This window comes from Grammomys surdaster, unplaced genomic scaffold, assembly GCF_004785775.1.
Source record: "Grammomys surdaster isolate TR1022 unplaced genomic scaffold, NIH_TR_1.0 199, whole genome shotgun sequence".
NCBI classification, from domain to species: domain Eukaryota; kingdom Metazoa; phylum Chordata; class Mammalia; order Rodentia; family Muridae; genus Grammomys; species Grammomys surdaster.
In genome coordinates, this window is record NW_021604644.1 from 4667329 (window position 1) to 4688588 (window position 21260).

At 50.3% G+C, this 21260-nt stretch overlaps 1 protein-coding gene across 2 annotated transcripts in view; it reads left to right on the top strand.

Annotated features, from left to right (window-relative positions):
• Positions 1 to 14670, top strand: part of Pax5 (paired box 5) — a 177284-nt gene extending 162614 nt beyond the window's left edge. For both annotated transcript variants that reach the window (XM_028770224.1, XM_028770225.1), the window contains 2 exons: positions 5639 to 5725; positions 11651 to 14670. In XM_028770224.1, the coding sequence (XP_028626057.1) occupies positions 5639 to 5725; positions 11651 to 11727 (164 nt within the window). In that variant the 3' untranslated portion in view covers positions 11728 to 14670. The remainder of the gene's footprint in view (positions 1 to 5638; positions 5726 to 11650) is intronic.
• The last annotated feature ends 6590 nt before the right edge of the window (positions 14671 to 21260 follow it).

The window sequence follows — 21260 nt, forward strand, 5'->3', positions numbered from 1 at the left end:
CCATAACTCCACTGTCCATACAAGCACGGCACCAGGAATCTTCTCTGACTCTATGTCTGAGGAAAACATCAAGTCAGTCTCGTCTTAGTATGCTTTCTGTTGCTGAAACAACATACCTGAGGCTGGGTACTTTGTGAGGAAGAGAAGTCTCCATTGGCCCACTGTGCTGGAGGTTGGAAAGAGTAAGGGCGCAGCAGCAGCATCTAGCCAGGACAGAGTGATGTAGAGAAAGTCAGAGAGCAAGGGCACAGGTGTGACAAGCAAGAACATGTGGGTTTGCTCTCTACAGCTTACCCTTCTGAGAGTCGATGCCCCTCTATGCCCTCATCAGCCTACCCTCAAAATAGTCACATGACATCCAAAATTCTCCATGAATTTTGGATTCCATGTGGGCATGTGCATTTTCAGGCCTCTCCATTCAGGTCCTTCTATTTCCTCACGCACAGCCCCTCAGCTTTCTTGCTTTCACCCCTACACCTAGATCTTTCCTCTGCACACCCAAGAACTCAGCAAAAGCTGTGAAATCCTTTGGAGCCTGTCCCCCACTTGTTAGTGGGGGGCCCCTTCCCATTTCCCTCCCTCCCCACCTTCCCCAGTGTCTGCATGTTGGGAGAAGGTGGCATTGCCCCTCCAGGAACACCGCATCACTGATGCAGGCCCTGTGACGCAGGTGCTTGCCTTCTTGCGTTTTCTGTTGCTATAGCTGAATGCCACAGGCTGTATTTTATAGAGCATGAGGGTTGATTCGAGTCACAGCTCTGAGGACTGGGAAGCTCAGTCAGGTAGCTGTGTCTGATGAAGCTTTTCTTGCTAGGAGAATGCTGCTGACTCCTGAGGTGGTTCAGGACCTCACAGGACTACAGCATAGTTCAGGTCCTTGCTTGTAAACCCACAGCTCCATGGTGTTAATATCCCTCCCCCATGCACTCAGGTAGCTTTAGTTACTCCCCCAAATCCCCATCTCCAAACACAATAGTCTGATCAGGCTTCCACTTTTTTTCCCCCCTGTGTAGCCCTGGCTATCCTGAAACTCTCTCTGTGGACCAGGATGGCCTTGAACTCCTGCCTCTGCCTCCATGTACCACCACTGACCAGCCCCTTCCACCCTCTTAATGCTTCTTCCTAGAGATGAACTCCAACTTGACTTTTTGTGTGGGGACATTCAAACTGTAAACAATGATTTATTTAGTCCCTATAAATGATGAGGAGACTGCTCAGACAGGTTCAGTCACTTGCCCGAGGCCACACAGCCTTTGAGAAGAAGAAATGCTGATGGTTGATCAAGCTCTCAACTGGTCTCAGGTCCCCCCTTGTGCTCCCATGGCATCATGAGGGACCCAAGTTGTGTGGTAACTACAGGCCTTCATCCACAGTTTCCTCCACAGGATACTCCACTGCCCAGAGCAATCAGTGGCTTGGCACTGGTTTGTTGTTGGAGAGTTCTCAGATACTTCTGTACGTTGAACTCTAGACAGAGCCTGTACCTGCCTTGAAGGAGAACCAGTATGCTCTGTGCCTCATGGACGGAGGTCCCACTCAGTGACAGTAACAGCTATCTGAGTGACAGCTATCTGGACACAAGTTTACCTCCCTTCCCTTCTGAGGCCATACAGAATCCTTCTTGTTAATAAGAAATAAAAATCTACGATTTAAGGTGTCCCTTTGAGAGGTATCCAGAGTATGAATCAGTAGAAAGAGGCAAGGGGTCCCAAGGTGGGGCAGAGTCTTCTTTGCTGGGTGAACTCACAAGGAAAGGTGTTTTGTGGTGTGACGTTTGACCTCAGGCCTGTTGGCTTTACCTCTGGAAGCCCCAACAAAAGCTAGAACCAGGCACTTTGGATTCCTGCTCTCTGAAAGCCTGCTCTAGAGGAGGATTTTGTACCTGTGGACAGTCAGTTTCCTCTGCTGTGGCAGCAGCCAACTGGAAGGTCTCCCTGGCCTCACCCCTCCAACTGCAGCCTTGACTGGATCCTAGTGCCTGCTAACAAGAGCCCTCCATCCTGACCCTCACTTACCCTGCAGCTGCCTCTGCTTGTCACAGGCCCTGCCATCCCACAGTGCACTGAATGACCCCAGCTCCAGCTTGGCCCAGAGTCCCTGTCTCCCTTGTTGGAGATCCAATCAGCCTTAAGACTGGTCTCAGTGGCCCCTCAGAGGACTCCAAAGGTTCCCAGGACTCTAAGCCAAACATACCTCGCTTCTCCAAGCTGCTGCTTTAGGTTCCAGCAAAGAACAGGTACTCCTCAGTGTGAGGATGGTGGTGAGGAGGTTGGAGCCCCAGGCCTACCCCAGAGGAAAGGCATCCCCCAGAGCTGGGAGTCAGGATCTGTAACAGTGGCACTCAACCTGTGGGTCTCAACCCCACAGGGATCACATATCAGACACTTACACTGTGATTCAAAGTTACAGTTATGGAGTAGCAATGAAATAATTTTATGGTTGAGGTCACCACAAGCTGGGAGCTGTATGAAGAGGTCACAGCACTAGGAAGGCTGAGCACTGCTGGGCTACAGCGTTTGGTCTTCTCTGCCCTTTGACAAATGAGGAAACAGCCCGTGTTGCAAAACAATGTCTTAAAGACGAGAGTCCAGGGCCGGGAGGTAGGAACGTGGCCTTGGAGTGACGCTCTGGCCTGAGGGAGAGCATTTCACCACTGAAGTGCAGTTTTATTAATCCTGTGAGCATCCCAGGGTGGCTGGGAAGGTTCAGTTTGATTCTGGGTGCCCAGGAGGACTTGGGGACTTGTGGAGGAGCACATCGCCATGGCTGGCATGTGCTGAGCCTTCTTTGAACCTCTACAAGCACCGCATAAGCTTTGCAATTGCCCCGACTTACAAAGATGGAAACTGAGGCACAAAGGAATTGAGTGGCCCATTGGGAATTCCAGAATTTTGAAGAGGCAGGCTTGGGATTTGAACCCAAGAAGCCTGGCCCCACATCTTTGCCAAATGACCAAGGATTGTGGCACCTGCCTGGTCAATCTGCTGTCCCCCAACCAGCTTTGTTATTGTATGGATCAGATCTGTGGATAGCTTCCTTCATAGTGAGATCCTGGCTTCTCTACTCTGTACACAATGCTAGCTTACTATATAGCACTTGAAATAGTCAGACATCATTGCAGAGTCCCCAACAGGTGGCCGGACAGCCTCTAGGTCAGCCTCAAGTCCCTGAGATGCCCAGGATCCCTTTACCAAGTGCATACTACTCTAAAGGGCACAGCACAGGATAAGGACTCAGGTACTCACCTCACCATGACTCTGAGCGCACCAGGTGGGGTCCAGGTAGGTGTTTCCTGGGCCTGAGGTTGTGGTGTATAATGAAACAGAAATTAATTTAAATCTTAGCTCACAGAAGATTCCAAAGCATATTCCTAGCTGTGGGAGCTAATAATGGTAGCCATTATCCAAGTAAGAGGTTTACTCAGTCCACTCCGTAACGTGCCCCTGGCTGACCTACAGGTCTCATTCATTCATTCATTCATTCATTCATTCATTCACTCACTCACTCACTCGCTCACTTAACAATTAGTCAGCCATGCATGCTTAGATGGATGCTAAGCCTGGTGCTGAGGCTTGGGATCAAGACATAAACAGACAAAACTCTGTCCCCAAGGAGTTTGCAGCCTCGTGGAAGAGACAGATAATTAACAAGATGAACATGATGAACAAGACAGGTTGGAAAGTGATAAGCTCTGTGGAATAAACGGTAGCAGGACAGAAGGATGAGCTGGTCAGGGGAAGCATCCCAGGGAGGGCCTCTCCTGGATCAAGCCCAGGAAGCGGGGAGGAGAGAGCCTTGGGGACTCTGCGCCATGGGGAGGCCAAACAGGATGCTTGCCGGGCAGGGCAGAGACCTGCTGAAACAGACACTCCCGTGCTGTGGGGGCTCCACCCACGGCACAGCCAATGGGATACTCGAGGACGATGCAGGAGACTGTGTGCCAGAGGAGGGACAGGGAAGGATGCCTTCTGGAAGCCATGCACCTGGAAGAGTGTGTTGGTGCTGACTGAGACTCTCCTTCTAGTTTCTAGAATCTAGAGGAATTGAAAGCTGCCTGTGAGTCTTCACAGACCTCTAGGGGTCTATGCCAACTCACTCCAGCTGAGTGGCCCCAAGATACGCCCTGTTGGGGATGAAGCTCAGAGAGGCTTCCTGGAAGAGGTGGCCTGGCAGTAGATACAATGGTGCTAATCAGAGATAGGGTGGGCATGGCGCCCTCAGGATGTGCCTCTGGCAGGGCAGTTTATGGGTGTGAGAGCCTTGGCAAGAGTGCTTTCCTCCCAACCTGCTTCTCAAAGAGGAGGAGGAGGAAGAGGAGAAAGAAAGAGGGAGGGGAGGGAGGGGAGGAGGCAGCAGAGGCTCTGTAGCACTGATGGGTCTGCTGGGGCTGAGTTGTGCGGCCCAGCCCTGTCACCACTCTCTCCCTCTGTATGCGGGAACCTGGCACCCTGACCGCTGAGGCATAAAAAACAGAGAATTGGAAGGCTCAGTCTGTCAGGCATGGAGTGGCCCCCAGAGAGGCCTGAGCAGGAGCACGTGTGTGTGCGTGTGTGTGTGTGTGTGTGTGTGTGAGTGTGTGGTGTGTGCATGCTCTGCCTGTGCTTGCCTATGAGGTGGGAGGAGAACCGGTCTCTTCCAAAGCCTCTTGCCCTTTGGCCTTTGTACATTCCCTTTAGGGGATCATGGAGTCATGCTTGGCCGCAAGTAGTCCCTCAGGACCGTGTAAACTCCTGTCACCTCCAGCAGGGCAGGACCTTACCTGGAGGCTTAAGAAAACCATTCAGTGTTCTGGCTTTCCATGCCCTGCTCCAAAGCCTCCTCTACTAGATAGACAAACCAGGCTCTTGAGCACTCAGTGCAGAGGATAGAGAACACAGTCTGCCCTCTGGGACCCCAGCTATATGAAGAAGAAAGAAAGAAAGAAAGAAATGAGCAGAGTCTGCTGCTACAAGCATGTAAGGACAGGACTTGAAGCTGGCTTCACTGGCAGAAGACTCCCTTGGGGCTGCTGTGAACCCAGAGAATAGCCAGGGGTGAGGGCTCAGCTCTGCCGGCTGTGGATCTGACTGAACTGTCCTCTGGGCTCACCCTACCCTCCCTTTATCCTGTACACTTGCCTGAGCGTGCCCACCGCCATGAACAACTACCTCCTCCCCAGTGTCTAGAAGACTGCCCCCCTCTTCCTCTAGCCTGTCCCTTACTGTCAGCAGACACATGGGATAGCCCTGTGTCTCATGCCCAGTCACTCTGAATTCACAGCACAGAGGGTCCACACTTAGAGATGAGGTCATGAGGAATGGAATCAACTCACTAGGGTCCCTTAGGAGCCTCAGCCGGTGCCAACAGCCCAGCAGGCTAGGATTGGAATTATGCAGGTGTGCCCAGAGAGACCCCACCCTGCACGTGATGGCTCCATGGCTTCCATACCCATCGATACCAAGGGCTTTGGGGTGAAGTAGACAGCTCACTGGACGAGAGTATAACCCCGATATGCTGTTGTTGGTTACCAAAAGTACCTGAAACTCATGGAAGAGACAAGTGTCATCAATAGCGAGCAGTTAAACAGACTTGAACCCACTGCCTTTTCTGAACCTGGTTTAACACTTGTCTTCTGTTTCTCTCTGCCCACCTCCTGCAGGGAGTGAATTTTCTGGGAGTCCCTACAGCCACCCTCAGTATTCCTCCTACAACGATTCGTGGAGGTTCCCCAACCCAGGGCTGCTTGGTGAGTACTCCTCCCTGGCCACAGTCCCTTCTGAGGTCTGGCCATATCTTTCCTCATGACATGCATAGAGTACAGGTCCTGTTCTGGTGGTCTTAGTACAGTTAATGCCACTGCAGCTCACGGAGGTGGGAATGTGAGGCAGAGAAGAAGATAAGAAAAGTACTAGCTCATGAGTTACTCCTATTTCTTAAGAACCATTAAAGAGAGTGAAATTTCCCTAAATAAGAGGCACTGAAAATACAAACTTGCATTGATTGGTGTTGGCTGCTGAGAAAACTGTCTTGCTAAGGGCTCTGAGGCCCAGTGATTGATTAATGATGTCTGCGATGGGCATCATTGGTGCCAGCTCCATTAGGAGCCAGCTGCCCTGTGGCTTGCCAAGGCATGCTGTGTAGGGCTCAGCTGGTGCCTAACCTCTATCCAAGACTCAAATTGGCAGAATGTTCATGGCCATAGCCAGCCTGGTCTGTGAATATCATTGGTATATGTTCACACACACACACACACACACACACACACACACACACACACACACACCAATAGCCTAACTGTCCTCCAAGGTTCAAGAAGAGCCCTTTGTTTGGTTGACCTAAATCTAAATGAAGCCAGCTGATGAGTGCCCACCAAAGTTAAACTTAAAGCAGAGGACCTGGGTGTAGATGTCACCACTTAGCATGTAGAACCAGCCAATCAGCTTGCAGGTTACAATACTGACCTTGCCCCTACAGTCAGCCAACGATGAGAACATTTTTGGACCAGTGAAGTGAAAGTAGGGGAGTCTTTGAGACAGCCTATCTATCCACATTAATAAGTGAGAGGCCGCTAATTCCTTGAAACCTTAATCATTTTAGGACCAAGAACCATAGACTTTGTCAGAAAAGCAGTAACCCGGAGACTTCACATTCAAGTTCCCAAACCTTGATCCCTTCCTCAATCTGGTTTGAATAAGACAGACTCACGGTGTGGATACCACATCTCTCTTACTACCACGAGAGCCACGCATGGGATATACTCTTGGTACCCTGGGCTACCCCAAGTATTCTGGTGTGTCACGCACAGCAGTAGATGTAAAAGGGAATACTGTCGATTGGTGTTTCACGTCCCAGCGTGATGGAGAGTCCCAGCCTGCCTTACAGAAGACACTGAAGCTCTGCTTTCCCAGGGTACTTAAATCTGTGGGTTGGTGTCTCTCCTTTGACTGGTCAAAATCATTTTAAACACTGAGCAAAGTTTTTGCCTGCTGTTCCCCCCACATGGACTCTGAGTTGGCCTAGCTGTCTGTCTCAGTCAGGAAGACATGAGAGTGACCATGTCTCCCTGCAGGTGTAGCAAAGAGACCATAGTCTGAGACTCAAACCCAGGAGTCCTCCCTAAGTCCCTCCAACTGAGCCCTGGTCCTAGTACTACAGGGAGACCCAAAGGGAGTGTGGCTCAAAGTTGGTCTTGGGCCACACTGACCCGGGGCTTCTACACGTGACATCATGGCCTAGGCCACACAAGAAATGGCAGAAATCCAGCCGATGGGTGGCACAAAGTCCTGCCAAGGGGACTTCCCATGTGTGCTTTTCACAAGGCATCCCAGAGATTCAGAGTGATGCTCACTTCTGGGGCTTAGGGTACACTGCAGTGATGACAAAACCGCACAGTTGTGGCACAGGAGCCGAGGTGCTTGTGGAGTATACACAGATGAGGGACTTTGAACCAGGCTGAGAAGTTTGAAACCAATCTCAGGGCAGTGACATGTCCAAAGGGATGGGGGCAGAGAGCTGAGGCTTTTCTGCTCAAGTCTGAGTAAAAGCCAGTTCACTGCTCATAATGTCGGGCTTTGCCCTGTGAGCTCACAGGCTGGGGGTAAGGAAGCATCAACCAGAGGTACCTGTGCTAAGTCCTGAGGGCTTTCAGAAGGACTAGAGAAAGGGTAGGGAGGAGGATGCCAACTCAGAACTCTGATTATTTAAGTGAGCATTTATTAACTGTACTAGGCACTGAGGAAATGTGTCACATAGGCTGTCTCATTTTATCCTTTCAGAAGCCCTATAGAAGCCATCCCTGTGTCTCAGAGAGACAGAGAAGTGAGGGCAGATTCATTCACCCCAGGTCACACATGAGCAAATGTCACACGAGGTGTCACCTCAACCCCAGAGACTGTATCCTTAGGCTGTATGTGACAGGATTCTCTAGACCTTCCAAACTAATTCAGTCTGAATAGCTACAGCTGGGAGGGGATCTTGTGCCTCTGTAGAAACAGGTGAGAGTCGCACGGCACTCAAACCTTGTATGTGACGAGGACAGCCAGCTGGTTTTGAAAACTGGGTTAATGACTTATAACTGCAAACAACAGAATCCACTCTGGCTAGTTTAAGCAGAAACATATTTAGTAAAGGACATCAAGGGTTTCCAGAATCTTCAGGCAAACTCAGTAGATGGGCATGGGACACAGAGCCAGGAGAACACCCATTTGGACTGCTGGCTGCTCTGCTGTAAGCATTCCCCACCCCACCCCCCACTGCTGCCAGCTGGCACCCACCAATTATGCCATGATGTGGCTTTCCCTCCGTGCTTGGTAGCATCGGAGGATGTTCCCTCCCACCATTCAGCCATGGAGGTCTTTGACACCTGTTCCTACTGAATGGAGTCCACGGCCCATTTCTTTAAGTTGCATCCTTCCCAACCAGTGTCCAACGCAAGAGACTCTAATGGGCAGTTCCCTGATAAAACACCCGAGCCCCAGCAGCAAGGGAAGCTGGGAAGATAAGTCACATGACACAGGAAAAGTGCCAGCACAAGAGGAATAGTCATCATGTAGGGTAGCTCCAAACATGAGAAATACCTGAGTCTATAACCTGGCTCCATCAGGCCATTCACCAGCCCATCTATACCTTAGTTGGTTCCGGGGTAAAAGGAGGATGGTTACCATGGTAGCCTCTTACACAGGCACTGAATGTGAAGCTCTTGAGGCACAGGCTCTGAGTCCTTAGGGATCCCGCTTGCATGTTGATGAAGACACATGACTCACCTGCCCACAGCGTTGCAAATAGCTCCCTCCTGCTGCCATCACACCAGCCCTGCCACAGACTTCTCAGTGATTTGGACAAACAAATCTCACTGGTTCAGACTACAAAGACCCAGTCTGAAGATTTCTCTGATTTGGGGTGGAGGAGGGCAGGAATGTGGTGACCTGTCCTGTGTGTCCTTAGGTTCTGGTGAGCCCCTGAAGACAAGTGTCCACAGCACACTCCTCCTGCTCAGACATAGCCTGGCACTGGTCCTCAGAGACCCCTGCTGTCCCAGGCTCCTTTACCAACACAATCAACACTGGCAGTGCCATCCTCAACACCTCATCCTGTAGGGTCCCTCAGGCTGGTGAGGAGGTGGCAGAGGCAGGCAGAGCTGGCAGGGCTGGCAACAGAAAAGCCAGCCGTGGTCAATTTGGATTAGAACAGGGGCGCCTGTGGCCTCTGTAAAGAGATTAGAGAGGGAGGCAGCCCTGAGCCAGCCTGGAATGACTGTGTCAAGAGGAAAATTGATGATAATGTGAATTAGGGAGGAAAAATGACAGAAGGAAGGACAAGTTTATTCTATACAAAGGTCTAATGGGCACGGAAGACAGAGCACTTGGCGAGGTGATGTTTTCATTTTCTGTGGTAAATCAAACCCTCGGCCAAGGCTGCCACCCGGGGTGGCTAAGCCCTGAGGGGTGATCTTGAATGGAGCCTTGAGAGGGAGCCGGAACCTCACCACAGGAAGCCTCTGGATCCTCTCTGTCCACTTCCTGCCCCTGTGGACCCTCTGTGAAGGCGGCCACTATGGTTTTCATAGTCTTGTGCAGTCTCCAGACCTGTCGGAAATAAGCCCCGGCCCCACTCCATTGCTCTCCCATCCCACAGTGGAAAGAACAGAGGCTGGCAGATGCCTCTGAGTCAGGGCTGGAGTGGGGAAGTGACCTTGAAGGCAGCAGGAGATTGTCTTTGGGAATTCTTGGGTATAGAGTGCTTGCCTGGGCCGTCTATATCTGAACAGCAAGGAGAGGTCCCATGCTATCCCTGCCTGAGTCAGGGGCAGGAGTGGATCAGCCAGTGAGCTCCAGAGTAGAAGAATCTAGATGCTAAAGTGTCCTCCTACCCCACCGCTTATTAGACATGGGTTTGGCCAAGCATCCTCATCCATAAAACAGGAACAATGATAGTTCCTACCTGATAAAAGTGAATGGATGTAAGTCCTCAGATGGAAGTGACCACTTCCACAGTGACCTCATGTCTGCCCCACTGAGACCCCCTTTTAAAGACAAAAACAACTGAGTCCTGGGAAGTAAAGTCACTTGCCTTTCACCAAGGCATGGTCAGGACTGTGAAGAAAACCCCACAGCTCAGCCCTTAGTTAGGATATCTGGGAGAGCCATCATGGCTGGCTTAGATTTGAGTGGCACTCTAGAACAAATCCAAGCTGACCCCTCTGGGAAGTAAGCTCACCAGGCCCACCCCAACAAGACTGGCTGATAGGGCCTGAACTCCAGTCTGCTGCAATGAGCCTGTCCTCCAGCGGCCGAACGGAGGTGGATGAGCCCTCACCAAGGGCACACATCCTGGGACCAGGGCCAGGCTCTGGCCCTGAGGGGCTTTGGGACCGGAGCAGGTTTTTATTTTGCTGAACACCTATCTCCTCACTGTGAAAGATTTGAAGCTCTAACCTCTGCGATTCTGAGAATCCAACCAGACCCCCAATTCCTACCCATCCCTAGCTCCCCAAGTCCCTAGGGAAGAGTTTTAGTATAGACTGAGCTTCTGGTAACTACTGCAGATACGTGCCCAAAAAGCAGATAGAGGCCAGAGGCATGAGAGGAACCCAGGGACCACTCCATCCTGTGGTCACAGGAAGAGCCCTTATCTCCCCCCGCACAAACACACACACACACACACACACACGCACACACACACACACACACACACACCACTGTTCCATGTCCATGCCCCAGCCCAGAACAATTGCACTTTCAGTGGTCACCAGAGCTTTACTGAAAGCCCAGATTTCTAGAGCACAGATTCCTTTTAATATTTTTTGTTTCCAAGACAAGATCTCATTATGTAGGCTGGCCTCCTGGCAGTCTTGTTGTCTCTGGCTCCCCAGCCCTGGATTTTACATGTGAGCCAACATGCCTGGAACAGTTTCCCCTTAGCTGGAAACTGGGAGCAAATGGCAAGAAGGCCAGAGGCCAGCCCTGCCTGTTTAGGATTCTCTGCCCTGGGATAGGGGACGCTCTCAAAGGAGAGAAACTCAACCTGTGAAGGGAAGTGAGCTCGTAGGAGAGGGTTCCCAGAGTAGGAAGGCAGGGCCCTGGGACTTGAAGGAGGCCTAGACAGGAAAAGGGATGTGAGCAAAGGCCAGGAACTCCAGGAAGGAGTCACTGGCCCTGCCCCCTACATTTGAATGAAGCAACTCCCACGTAGAGATGATGGTGTCAGGTAGAAATGTTGGGTGGAGTGTGGAGTACTGCTGGAGTAATGTCAGTATGGCCAGTGTGGCCAGTGAGCTCAGCGGGGCTAGCCAAGGCTTGACCACAGAGTACTTATCAATCAGATGAAAATTTTACTCTTGTAGGAAAGGCCTCAAATGGTTTCCACAAGACCAGATGCTGACTACTTTGGGCTTTGAGGTCCACAGGGGCAACTACTCACTTCTTCTCAATTACACAGAAGCAGACAGAAGCCACTCAAAAGGAAGTGTAGACCACATGTGGCAGCCAGGACAGAATCCTGTCTTCAGTCTGTGTGTGGCTCTAGGCAGGCCTGATCAGACTTGAGGGAAAAGATCAGGATAGAGGTTTGAGGGAGAGTGGACAGTGCCCGAAAGGACAGAGGAGACAGAGGTTGGGGGACTGGTGGGCAGGAGACCCCTGGTTTGACCTCAGTGCTCTCTTGTCTCTTCTAGGCTCCCCATACTATTACAGTGCTGCAGCCCGAGGAGCTGCCCCGCCGGCCGCAGCCACTGCCTATGACCGCCACTGACCCTCCGAGCCATGTGGGCGCCCAGCACTTACAACCCGTTATCATCGATGGAGACAGCCTCCCATCCCCCAAGACAGGCAGAGGGGCCCAACGACTCCGTCTCCCATCCCCCATCCCACACTCACTTGAGACGTCCTTCCTCCCCTTTGTCCTGCCTGGGATCCAGGTTGGATTTCTCCATCCTTGTCCATTTCCAGAGTCACTTGATGAGCTTCTCCAGGTGGTGACAGGATCTCCGCCGTCCTGAAGACCATTGCAGCCAAGCCCGGCCTTCCAGTCCCCCTGACTATCTGACCATCTCTGTGTTTCAGCCACAGCAGGCCTGGAAAGGAGAGCTAGCTTTTATTGCTTCACAGCACCCATGTAAATACCGTCTTGCTTCTCTGTGGGCCTGAGAGTCTGACAGAGCAGATTAGCCAACCCACAGTGCAGCCCAGGACATCTCCCACTTGTACAGCCCTCTGCCCTGGTGCCCTGGCAGGTATCTCAGAGCTGTCTTTGAAACTGGCAGTGCCTATCTTGAGGCTGCCTGGCCTCAGGCTCACTCAACTTCTCTGCTGTCTAGACCACTAGACATGGCTCACTGGTGGTCATGGTGCAAATCTCCTTTGAGGTTCCCCCCAAGAGGAACATGCTTCGGGGAGACAGCTTGGCTTCTTGTCTCCATTTCCACAGAGCCACCACAGGATCGAGAGTCTTTTTCTTGATCAAGGGACTCCAAGAGAACTGTCCGGGACATTCTTCAGCTGCCGTTCTAAAAGTACAAGGTTATCCAAATGCTGAGTCATTGTGGCTCTGAATGGCTGTCTGGATCAAAAGATCATGTGATCTAGGCCAGGGGTCGTCCTGGCCCCCAGAACCACCAAACTGAATATGTTTTCTGAGGCATGTCCAGGCTCAGGTCACTTTGGACATCAGCCGTGGATACTTCACCCAACAACTGTCCTTTGGGACCCCAACTACTGGATTCTGGGCAAGCCTGTCCCAGCCACAGAGACAGTGTCTAACAGAAAGGACTTATCCCTGCATCGAGGACCAGCATATCCTGCAGGCGGCAGCTAGGACGTGAACTCCCTCTCACCCAGCCCTGCCCAGTTTGAGGAGCACAGTGTGTGGCTGGGAACAGTGACAGGTGCCTGATTCACACCATGCAGGTCACTCTGCTGCTACAGGGGGTGGAGATGGAGCTCGCTGTGGGAAAGACAGGGGAATGTGTGGGTGACAGAGGAAGGGTGAGGGGAGGGACAGACCAAGCAATGAGGAACTGGTGAGTGACTTGGGGTTGAGTTTGAGTCTGGAGTGCCCGGTGACACAATTTCTTCATCTGAAACCTCTATGCCTGCCAACTCTGAATAGCAGAGAAGAACCCTGGTCTTTCTCAACTGAGGCTGAATTATAATAATGAGGAAGAACTTGACCATTTCACATGACAGTGTCACCAGAGCCTGCTGTAGTGTACTGTGGGGCCTCAGACCCTTTACCTCTCTGAGGCTCTGCTAGGCTGACAGTAGGCTTAGATCATGATTTTCCTTCCTCCCTTCCTCCCAGAGAACAGAGGTGGTGACTGTCACCTAGGTCATCCCTCACTTTTGAACAAGTTTGTGAGGTCTTGCTAGTGTTCCAATCAAGTGTAAAACAAGAATGGGAAACAGGGGGTCTTCAAAAAGACATAGTTTTGTCCCTGAGGGGAACTGAGGCCCAGCTTATGGAAGCCCGGAACCAGAGAGGGAGGCCAAGCAGACCTCCTTCCCATGTATTTTGTGCCTCAAGATTCCCAGCAGGGGAATGGGACAAAAGAAATTAAGGCTCAGAATAGTGGAGGCTCTAAGTAGTGACTAGGTTGGGACTTGGGCCTCTGACTTGTGACATGTGATGGTCTCTGTCACCTCTATCTTCCCATCTCTTGTACCTGGAAGAGAAGGTGGCAGAGAAGATGGCAGAGGTACTACTTGTCCAAGGACTTCAGAATAGGCTTCCAAACCAGTACAACTGCCAGGGTTCCGCAGTCACCATGCCAGAGGCAGGGCACATGAGCAGGCTGGGTACCTGGGGAACTTGCAAAGCAAAGTAGCTACAGCCCCAGGCCACCTGAAGGAGCTGAGTGACCCACCTCCAGCCTCCACTTGTCAGCTAAGGTAGGAGAAGGCTCCGCCCTCATTCCTCCTTCCCTGTCCCCACCATCCCTCTCTTACAGTGATGTTCACCCTGTGCTTCTTGCAGTTTTAAGCTGTTGGAAAGAGGGCAGCCTCCCTGAACCGGCTGCTCAGTTCTGCACACTTTCCTCAGCAGGGCCCACTCTGCCCCACAGTGGCTCCCTCCCCAGTGATCTAGCCCCTAGAAGGAGCTCCATCTTCCCTCTCTCACCTGAGGTGCTGCTGGTCCTCAGATTGGAGACTATTTATTAGACAACCCAATGGCTCCTGGGATGCCAGGTAAGAAAAGCACAAGAGCCCAGAGTCGCATGGCTGCTCACACACAAGCTGTTCTTGCCAGCTCTGGAGATGCAGGGGCACGTGGGCGGTCTCAGGCTTGCACACCTGCTCTCTCCAGCCCTCACCCCCACACCACAGATGCACAAAGCCAGAGAACAGAGTCAGGGGCTTTAGCAGCTCCATGGCAGAAGGCCTGGGCATGCCTTCATGGGCCTTCACTCCTGTTTGAACTTTGTGAAAAAGATATTTTCATACTATTTGTCTAGCTCCAGCCTGAGATCTTGTGTCATATAGCAAACCAGCCAATCCTTTGCTAAGGCACCTTCTCAGAGACCGAGCCTTCCTGACCGACACTGTATAGCTCTTTGTAACACTCCACTCTCCCATGGGGCAAAGACCCTGACATTTGGGGCTCATTGTAAAGAAGAGAATGAAGTAAGTTCTCAAATCTCTGAGCCACATTCTTTGCCCACAGAGTTGAGTGCCCATCACAGAGTATATGGCTTGTAGACACTCACCCCTCAGTCCTCCAGAAATTCCCAGATATACAACAAGGAAAACAGAGCCCAGAAACTGGACCAGTAACAGGAAGGGTCTGGAGACCAGCAGCCTTGCTGGTTCCATTAACACTGAAACTTTCAGTCTTTACATGAATTCATGGAATACTTAGTGTTTGTGTAGAGCCTTTCCCTGCTGCACCCTGAGGCTCACAGGACAGTGTGTCCACGCCCATGCCACAGTCCCTGGAAGGGACTGGACATGAGATTCTCTGGCTCTCAGAGGATAAGGCAACAGTTCCACAGGCCACCCCCCTTTCTCTCTTCTCTGCCCTTTTTTACTTTGGAATAAACTATGACAAGATGCAAGGAGAGCCTGGGCTAGAACCTTGGCTATCCACAGGCCAGAAAACAGAAGACAGCAATATCTGAGGCCAGGTCGCTGATTCAAGCCATACTTTGGGCAGGGTACAGAGCAGCAGGGTACGGTATGGCCCCAGGTATCAAGAGTGTGATTGGCCTATGAACTGGAACCTCGATAGTGAAAACTTTTAAAACACTCTGTTGGCCAAGAGAAAAGGCTGTCTATAGGCTGACTCCGCCCATCACAGCCCTGTCAAAGCCTCCATCCTTCTTCTCTCTCTTTCACGAACACTTGGAGAAGATGGCAGGGAGGCGAGAGGTGTGTGAGCTGCTTGGGCTTTGGAGGTGGCAGTGGGTGAAACAACGGGTGTGGTGGGTATGGAAGGAGCAGTTGGTTTTCTATGGATAGAGCTCCAGATGTGGCCACAGGGCATTGAAGGGTGAAATCCCTTTATGAGGAGTCAGGCTCCAGAGTAGCTGCCCTGCCTTTGGCAGCCTGAGCTCTTTGTAGGTGACATTTCAGCTAGAATTTAACTCCAAGCCATGGGGAGCAAATCTTAAAAACAAACCAAGCACTCCCAAACAAATACGAGGAGCAAGTGACGTCTGACACAGTCTCTCGGGAGTCCCCTGCACAGGCCAGGCTAGGGTAGGTCAACCCCATAGGTCTCCGAGCAAGACCAGCTCCGTGGTGGTCCTAGCCTTGTCACCGTCTGGAGTCTGCCTCTGATGGTTTCCAGGCACACACTGGTGCACCTGGGTAAATTTATTCCTTCAGTGCTTCAGCTTCCAAGAGGTCCGAGGCACGTGCAGTTCTCAAAAGGAAACAAAATACAGGACTGGAGACTTGGAGAGTCAGGTCACGACTCCTCAGACTCCTCACCTGCAGTCTGTCCTACCTCCCAATAGCCCCTTCAGCCCCTTGGCCCTTGTTGCCCCTGGTCCTCAAGATCCCATTTTGCATATTCATGACGGAGCCACAGAGTTGATGCACACTTCCCTGCTGTCAGCTCAGGCTGTTCCTGCAGTGGAGCTGGGTCCCCAAGAGCCAGCTGCAGAGCACATAGTGAGTCCCTTTCACGGGTACTGTCCTGATGCATCTCCATCCTCTACAGACTGAGCTGCATGCTGGGAGCAACAGGCACCCATCTTTCTCCCTGTCTTTGGGAATTCCTCAGCACCTAGGCCCGGTTCCTGGACACTTCCAGGACCGACAGAGAGCTGATCACTGCCAGTCACGGGTTTCAATCCAGAGGTTCCTCTTGGTACATCAGCCACCTGGTGATACCTCTAGAGTCTTCTGCCCACACCATAGACTCCTGAGCAGCATCAGGCTGCTGTTCTTGTTCTCACTGTGGGAATGTCATGGCATCTTGGTGGCATCTTGACGGATCCAGCTCAGCCCGGATAGCAGAGAGGAAGGCAGCATGAAGGATTAGGGACTTGGCAGCGCTGTGCTTCTCACTGACTCTAAGGCCTGACTTCAGGAGCCTAACCTGTCGTCTCACCTGCCCCACCTGGGTTCGCTCACCTGCTAGGGCTGCCGTACATGGGCGTTTAGTCCCCCAAACCACCATGCAGATGGTACACCCCTCCAAAAGCACCACTAAGAACATGTCACGATAGGTTTTTGATTTATAAATGGTACATTTCCCTTAGAGTGGAACAGAAAGGAACCTGTTTAACGACTCCCTCATTTGTAAGCACGAATACATTTTAATGAAACTATTTAATTGTATTTGAGGAAATGGAGAGTTGAACATGCCAACCAATCAATAACCAATTAATTGCTATAAACATAAAAAGAAAATAAATCCCAAGTCTATTTTAAACATCTTGCAAGACTCAGAGCCTCAGAGTCAGGCCTTCCTCTCCATGCCATGTGCACAGGTGCATGGAAAAGGGAGCACACACACAAACATACACACACACGCACACACACTCCTACACTCACACACAGTCCCCCACACACACTCGCACACATCCACACACTGTTATACTCATGTATAGTCACACACACTTATACAGTCACACACTCACACACACTTATATATATGCTTACACACACTTATACACAGTCATATACACACTTATACACTCAGTCACACACACTTATACACACTTTTACACACTCACACAGTCACACACTCCCACACATATCATACACACAGTCATACATGCTTACATACACTTATACACACTCATAGTCACACACTTCCCTGGCAGTCACATACACTCACACACTTATACACACACTCTGATACTAGGACATGAAACTCAGAACTGCTGAGTCTGCCGATACCAGCTCTTGCTGGCTTTCCTTGCCTTTAGTCACAGAAGGTGAGCAGACACAGCAGCAGCTTGTCCTGGTGGGGCTCAGAAAGGAACAGAGCTGGCCCCCAGCCCCAAGCCACCAGCACAGTGTGGGTAGTGGGCAATGAGGTCTGATGTTGCCAGCATGCTTCTTCTCTGCCTGGCTGCAGGGTCACCCCCACAGTGGTCAGGGGGTGGAATTTTGACCTGGAGTGTGGCCCTGGCTCCTGCGGGACAATGCTGCCCTGGTTTGTCACCCTCTAGTGGCCTTCAGACATTGAGTATTTGTAGAAATTCAAATTACATTCCAAGGGAACTCCGCCAGGAAGACATGTGGGGTTTGCTCTTCATTTTTAGATGGTTAACCTTGTCCTAGGGACAGGCCTTTCCAGCATCAAAGAAATACATATACATATCTACTGACCTACTGTATCCGCCAAAGTTTGTGATGCCTGCATAGACGCTTATTAAAAAACAAAAAACAAAAAAAACCAACAAAAAATAAATAAAACCACACAATTAAATTGCCTTTGAAAGTGGGAGACAGTCTGTCTCCAACAGATTGAGAAACAAAAAGCTTCTTAAAAGTATGTATGTTTTATATTCTTTTTTTTTTCCTAGTAGAACTGACTTGAAATATTGGTGGCTTTTTTTCCTTAGTGATGTGTGTTGCTTTTGTGTGTGATAATATTTGAATGTAATTACAGCAGTGCCAATTTGCCAAAGATGTTGGACTATTTTTTTTTGTTGGGAGAAGGGAAGGGACTGAGGGTGGGACTTGGGAGGGACTGGGATGGGAAACTGGTTTAATTTTTTTTTAACTTTTTTTTCTTGTCAAATCTGGGATTTGTGGATTTATTTTAAGTTAAATGGTTGACTGCAACACCTTTGTTTTAAATTAGCTGGAGACACATGCAATAAGGTTGGCGTAGTTTCAATATCTGTGTATTTTCATGAGTGACTGTTTCTTGTGAAGAATTGATTTTATGTAACCTTTATGTGAGATAATTATTTGTAAATATTTGCCATAATTTTATTGGTTTCTAAAATAAAAGTAATTTTTTTAAGTTCAGAAAAGGAATTTGATCTTACTTGTTTTTACTGATTCATACACGGTCTTTGACAACCTTGACCAAGCCACCTGGGGTGGCAGAAAACTTGATGGCTCTTGGTCAAACTGTGGTCAGAAACGAATTTAGACGTTCATTTATAGGACTGTGCATGTGACACAAAGGGCCTCTGACTCGGAGGGGACTCCAGCCCAGTTAGTTGGGTGAATAATGGCTGATACTCCCCACCACAAAGACACACACACACACATATATATATACATATATCTCACACTCATACACATACACTCACATGCATTCACACATATTTACACACTGACACTCATACACATACACTCACACACATTCACACATATTTACACACTGACACTCATATACATACACTCACATGCATTCACACATATTTACACACTGACACTCATACACACACTCATACACATACACTCACACACATTCACATATATTTACACACTGACACTCATACACACACTCATACACATATACTCACACACATTCACACATATTTACACACTCACACACACTCATACATATTTACACATTCACACTCACACATACACTGACACACACTATGTCACTCAGCATGGGAACCTTCACTAAACTTTAAAAAGTTTATTCATTTATTCACTTTACATCGGAATATCAACCCCTTTTCCTCCCAGTACCCCTCATACAGATCCTCCCCCCACTCCCTGTTCCCACTCTCCTCTAAGAAGGGGGATCCCCCTGGGTATTAACCACCCTAACACATCAAGTCACTGCAGGACTGGGTGCATCCACTCTGACTGAGGCCAGACCAGGCAGCCTGGTTAAGGAATGGGATCCACAGGCAGACATCAGAGTCAGGGACAGCCCCCACATCAGTTGTTGAGGGACCCCCATGAAGACCAAGCTGCACATCTGCTACATATGTGCAGGGGGCCTACATCCAGCCCATGCTTGCTCTTTAGTTGGTGGTTCAGTCTCTGGGAGCCCCCAAGTGTCCAGGTCAGTTGACTATGTTGGTCTTCCTGCCCTCTTCAGGTCTCTCAGTCCTTCCCCCAACTCTTCCACAAGACTCCAGGAGCTCCATCTAATGTTTGGCTGTAGGTATCTGCATCTGTCTGAGCCAGCTGCTGAGTGGAGTCTCAGAAGACAGTTATGCTAGGCTCCTGTCTGAAAGCATAACAGCATATCATTAATAGTGTTAGAGATTGGTTCTTGCCTATGAGACGGGTCTCAAGTTGGGCCAGTCATTGGTTGGCCATTCCCTCCATCTTTGTCCCTGTACATCTGGTAGTCAGGACACATTTTGGGTCGAGGTTTTGTGAGTGGGTTGCTGTCCTCATCCCTCCACTGGGTGTCCTGCCTGGCTACAGGAGGTGGCCCCTTCAGGCTCCATATCCCCCACGTTAGGAATCTCAGCTAGAGTACCCTCCATAGCCACCCTGGGGTCTCCCCCATCCCAGATCTCTGGTTCATCCTAGAGATGCCCCTTTAATAAGCTCTTTAACTTCAGTCTCTGCAATTCAGAAATAATCAAAGCTACTCACATTGTTTGTTGCATTGTTTCATTCATTCATTCAACAACTGACTGAACATCTATTCTGTCCCCACTATGTCAGGACAATCAAGAACTTGGCTCATATCAGACTCATAAGCTAGTAGCTCAGGGGCACTGAGGTTACACAGGTAAATCACCGAGTGAATGGCTTGTGCCTGCACATATGCTTGTAACCTAAACCCAGGCTGTGTTGAGTCAAACCTAAAGTGTGGGGTACTGACAGCTCAGAAGCCACTCACACTAGAACACCTTGCCCCTAGTTTCCAAAACGTGGCTCTGTCTGGCCCGAGCTCAGTGACCTGGCTCCACAGCCCTGAGCGGGAAACCCTGTCCTTGAGCCTTTAGAACTGAGCAGCCGGGCTGCATGGGAGACAGAGGTGGCTTTTTTTTTTCCAATCAGGGGGCAGGGCAGCTATAGACCTGAGCCATGCCCCTGCCGGGCTATGTCAGTCTGCAAGGGCAGGCAGGGACCGCTGTGCCCCTTGGCACAGTGTGTGCAACTCAGTAATTGCCAGAGATGGAGTGGGCGAGTGACCACGTGGGGGCTATGGACTGCGACTCATTCATATTTAATAAAGCTGGCTGCACAGCCTCCATTCATTTTTGCAATGGATGATGACGACGAAGATGATTCCTCAGGGAGGAAGGGGGGGGTGAGCATGGAAGATCCCAGCTTTTCTTCTTTCCCAAGGCTCTGGCTTAGAGCACGAACTCTAGAGAGAGGCTCCTGTGTTTTTGGATAGGTGACACGGGGTGGTGGTCACCAAGGTTGATGCTTCTGCTTTCCTGGGGACAGATGACTTGCTCCCGCTGCCTGTCTCAGAAATATGGCAGTGGTGTCTGTGATAGCCCAGGCAGGTGTGGCACCATGTGACAGCTGAATGAAGATGTGGGACAAAGGCCCCAGGAAAGGAGGGTGATTACAGCTAAAATTTGAAAAGTCTCCTACCAGCCTGTGGACCTGTTCCCCACAGGTTTTAATGTTTGGTTCCCCCACTTCCCCCGTGATGTGCTGTTTCCTGTAGTTCAGGAGGTAGCACCCAGCTGGAGGGAATGGATAGGTCTTTGGGAGCATATTGTTACTGGCCATTGCCCCTTGGCCCTTCTCTGCCCTAAACCACCATGTGGACTGACCGGTTCTGCCACATGCTCCAATCACCATGAAGTCTGCCCAAGCACATAGGACCAAACAAATACGTTCAGACTCCTCTAAAACTGTGAGCCAATATAAGTGCTTCTTCTGTAAATAAGTTCTTTCTGGTAGGTGTTTTGTCACAGCAAAATAATAATAATAACA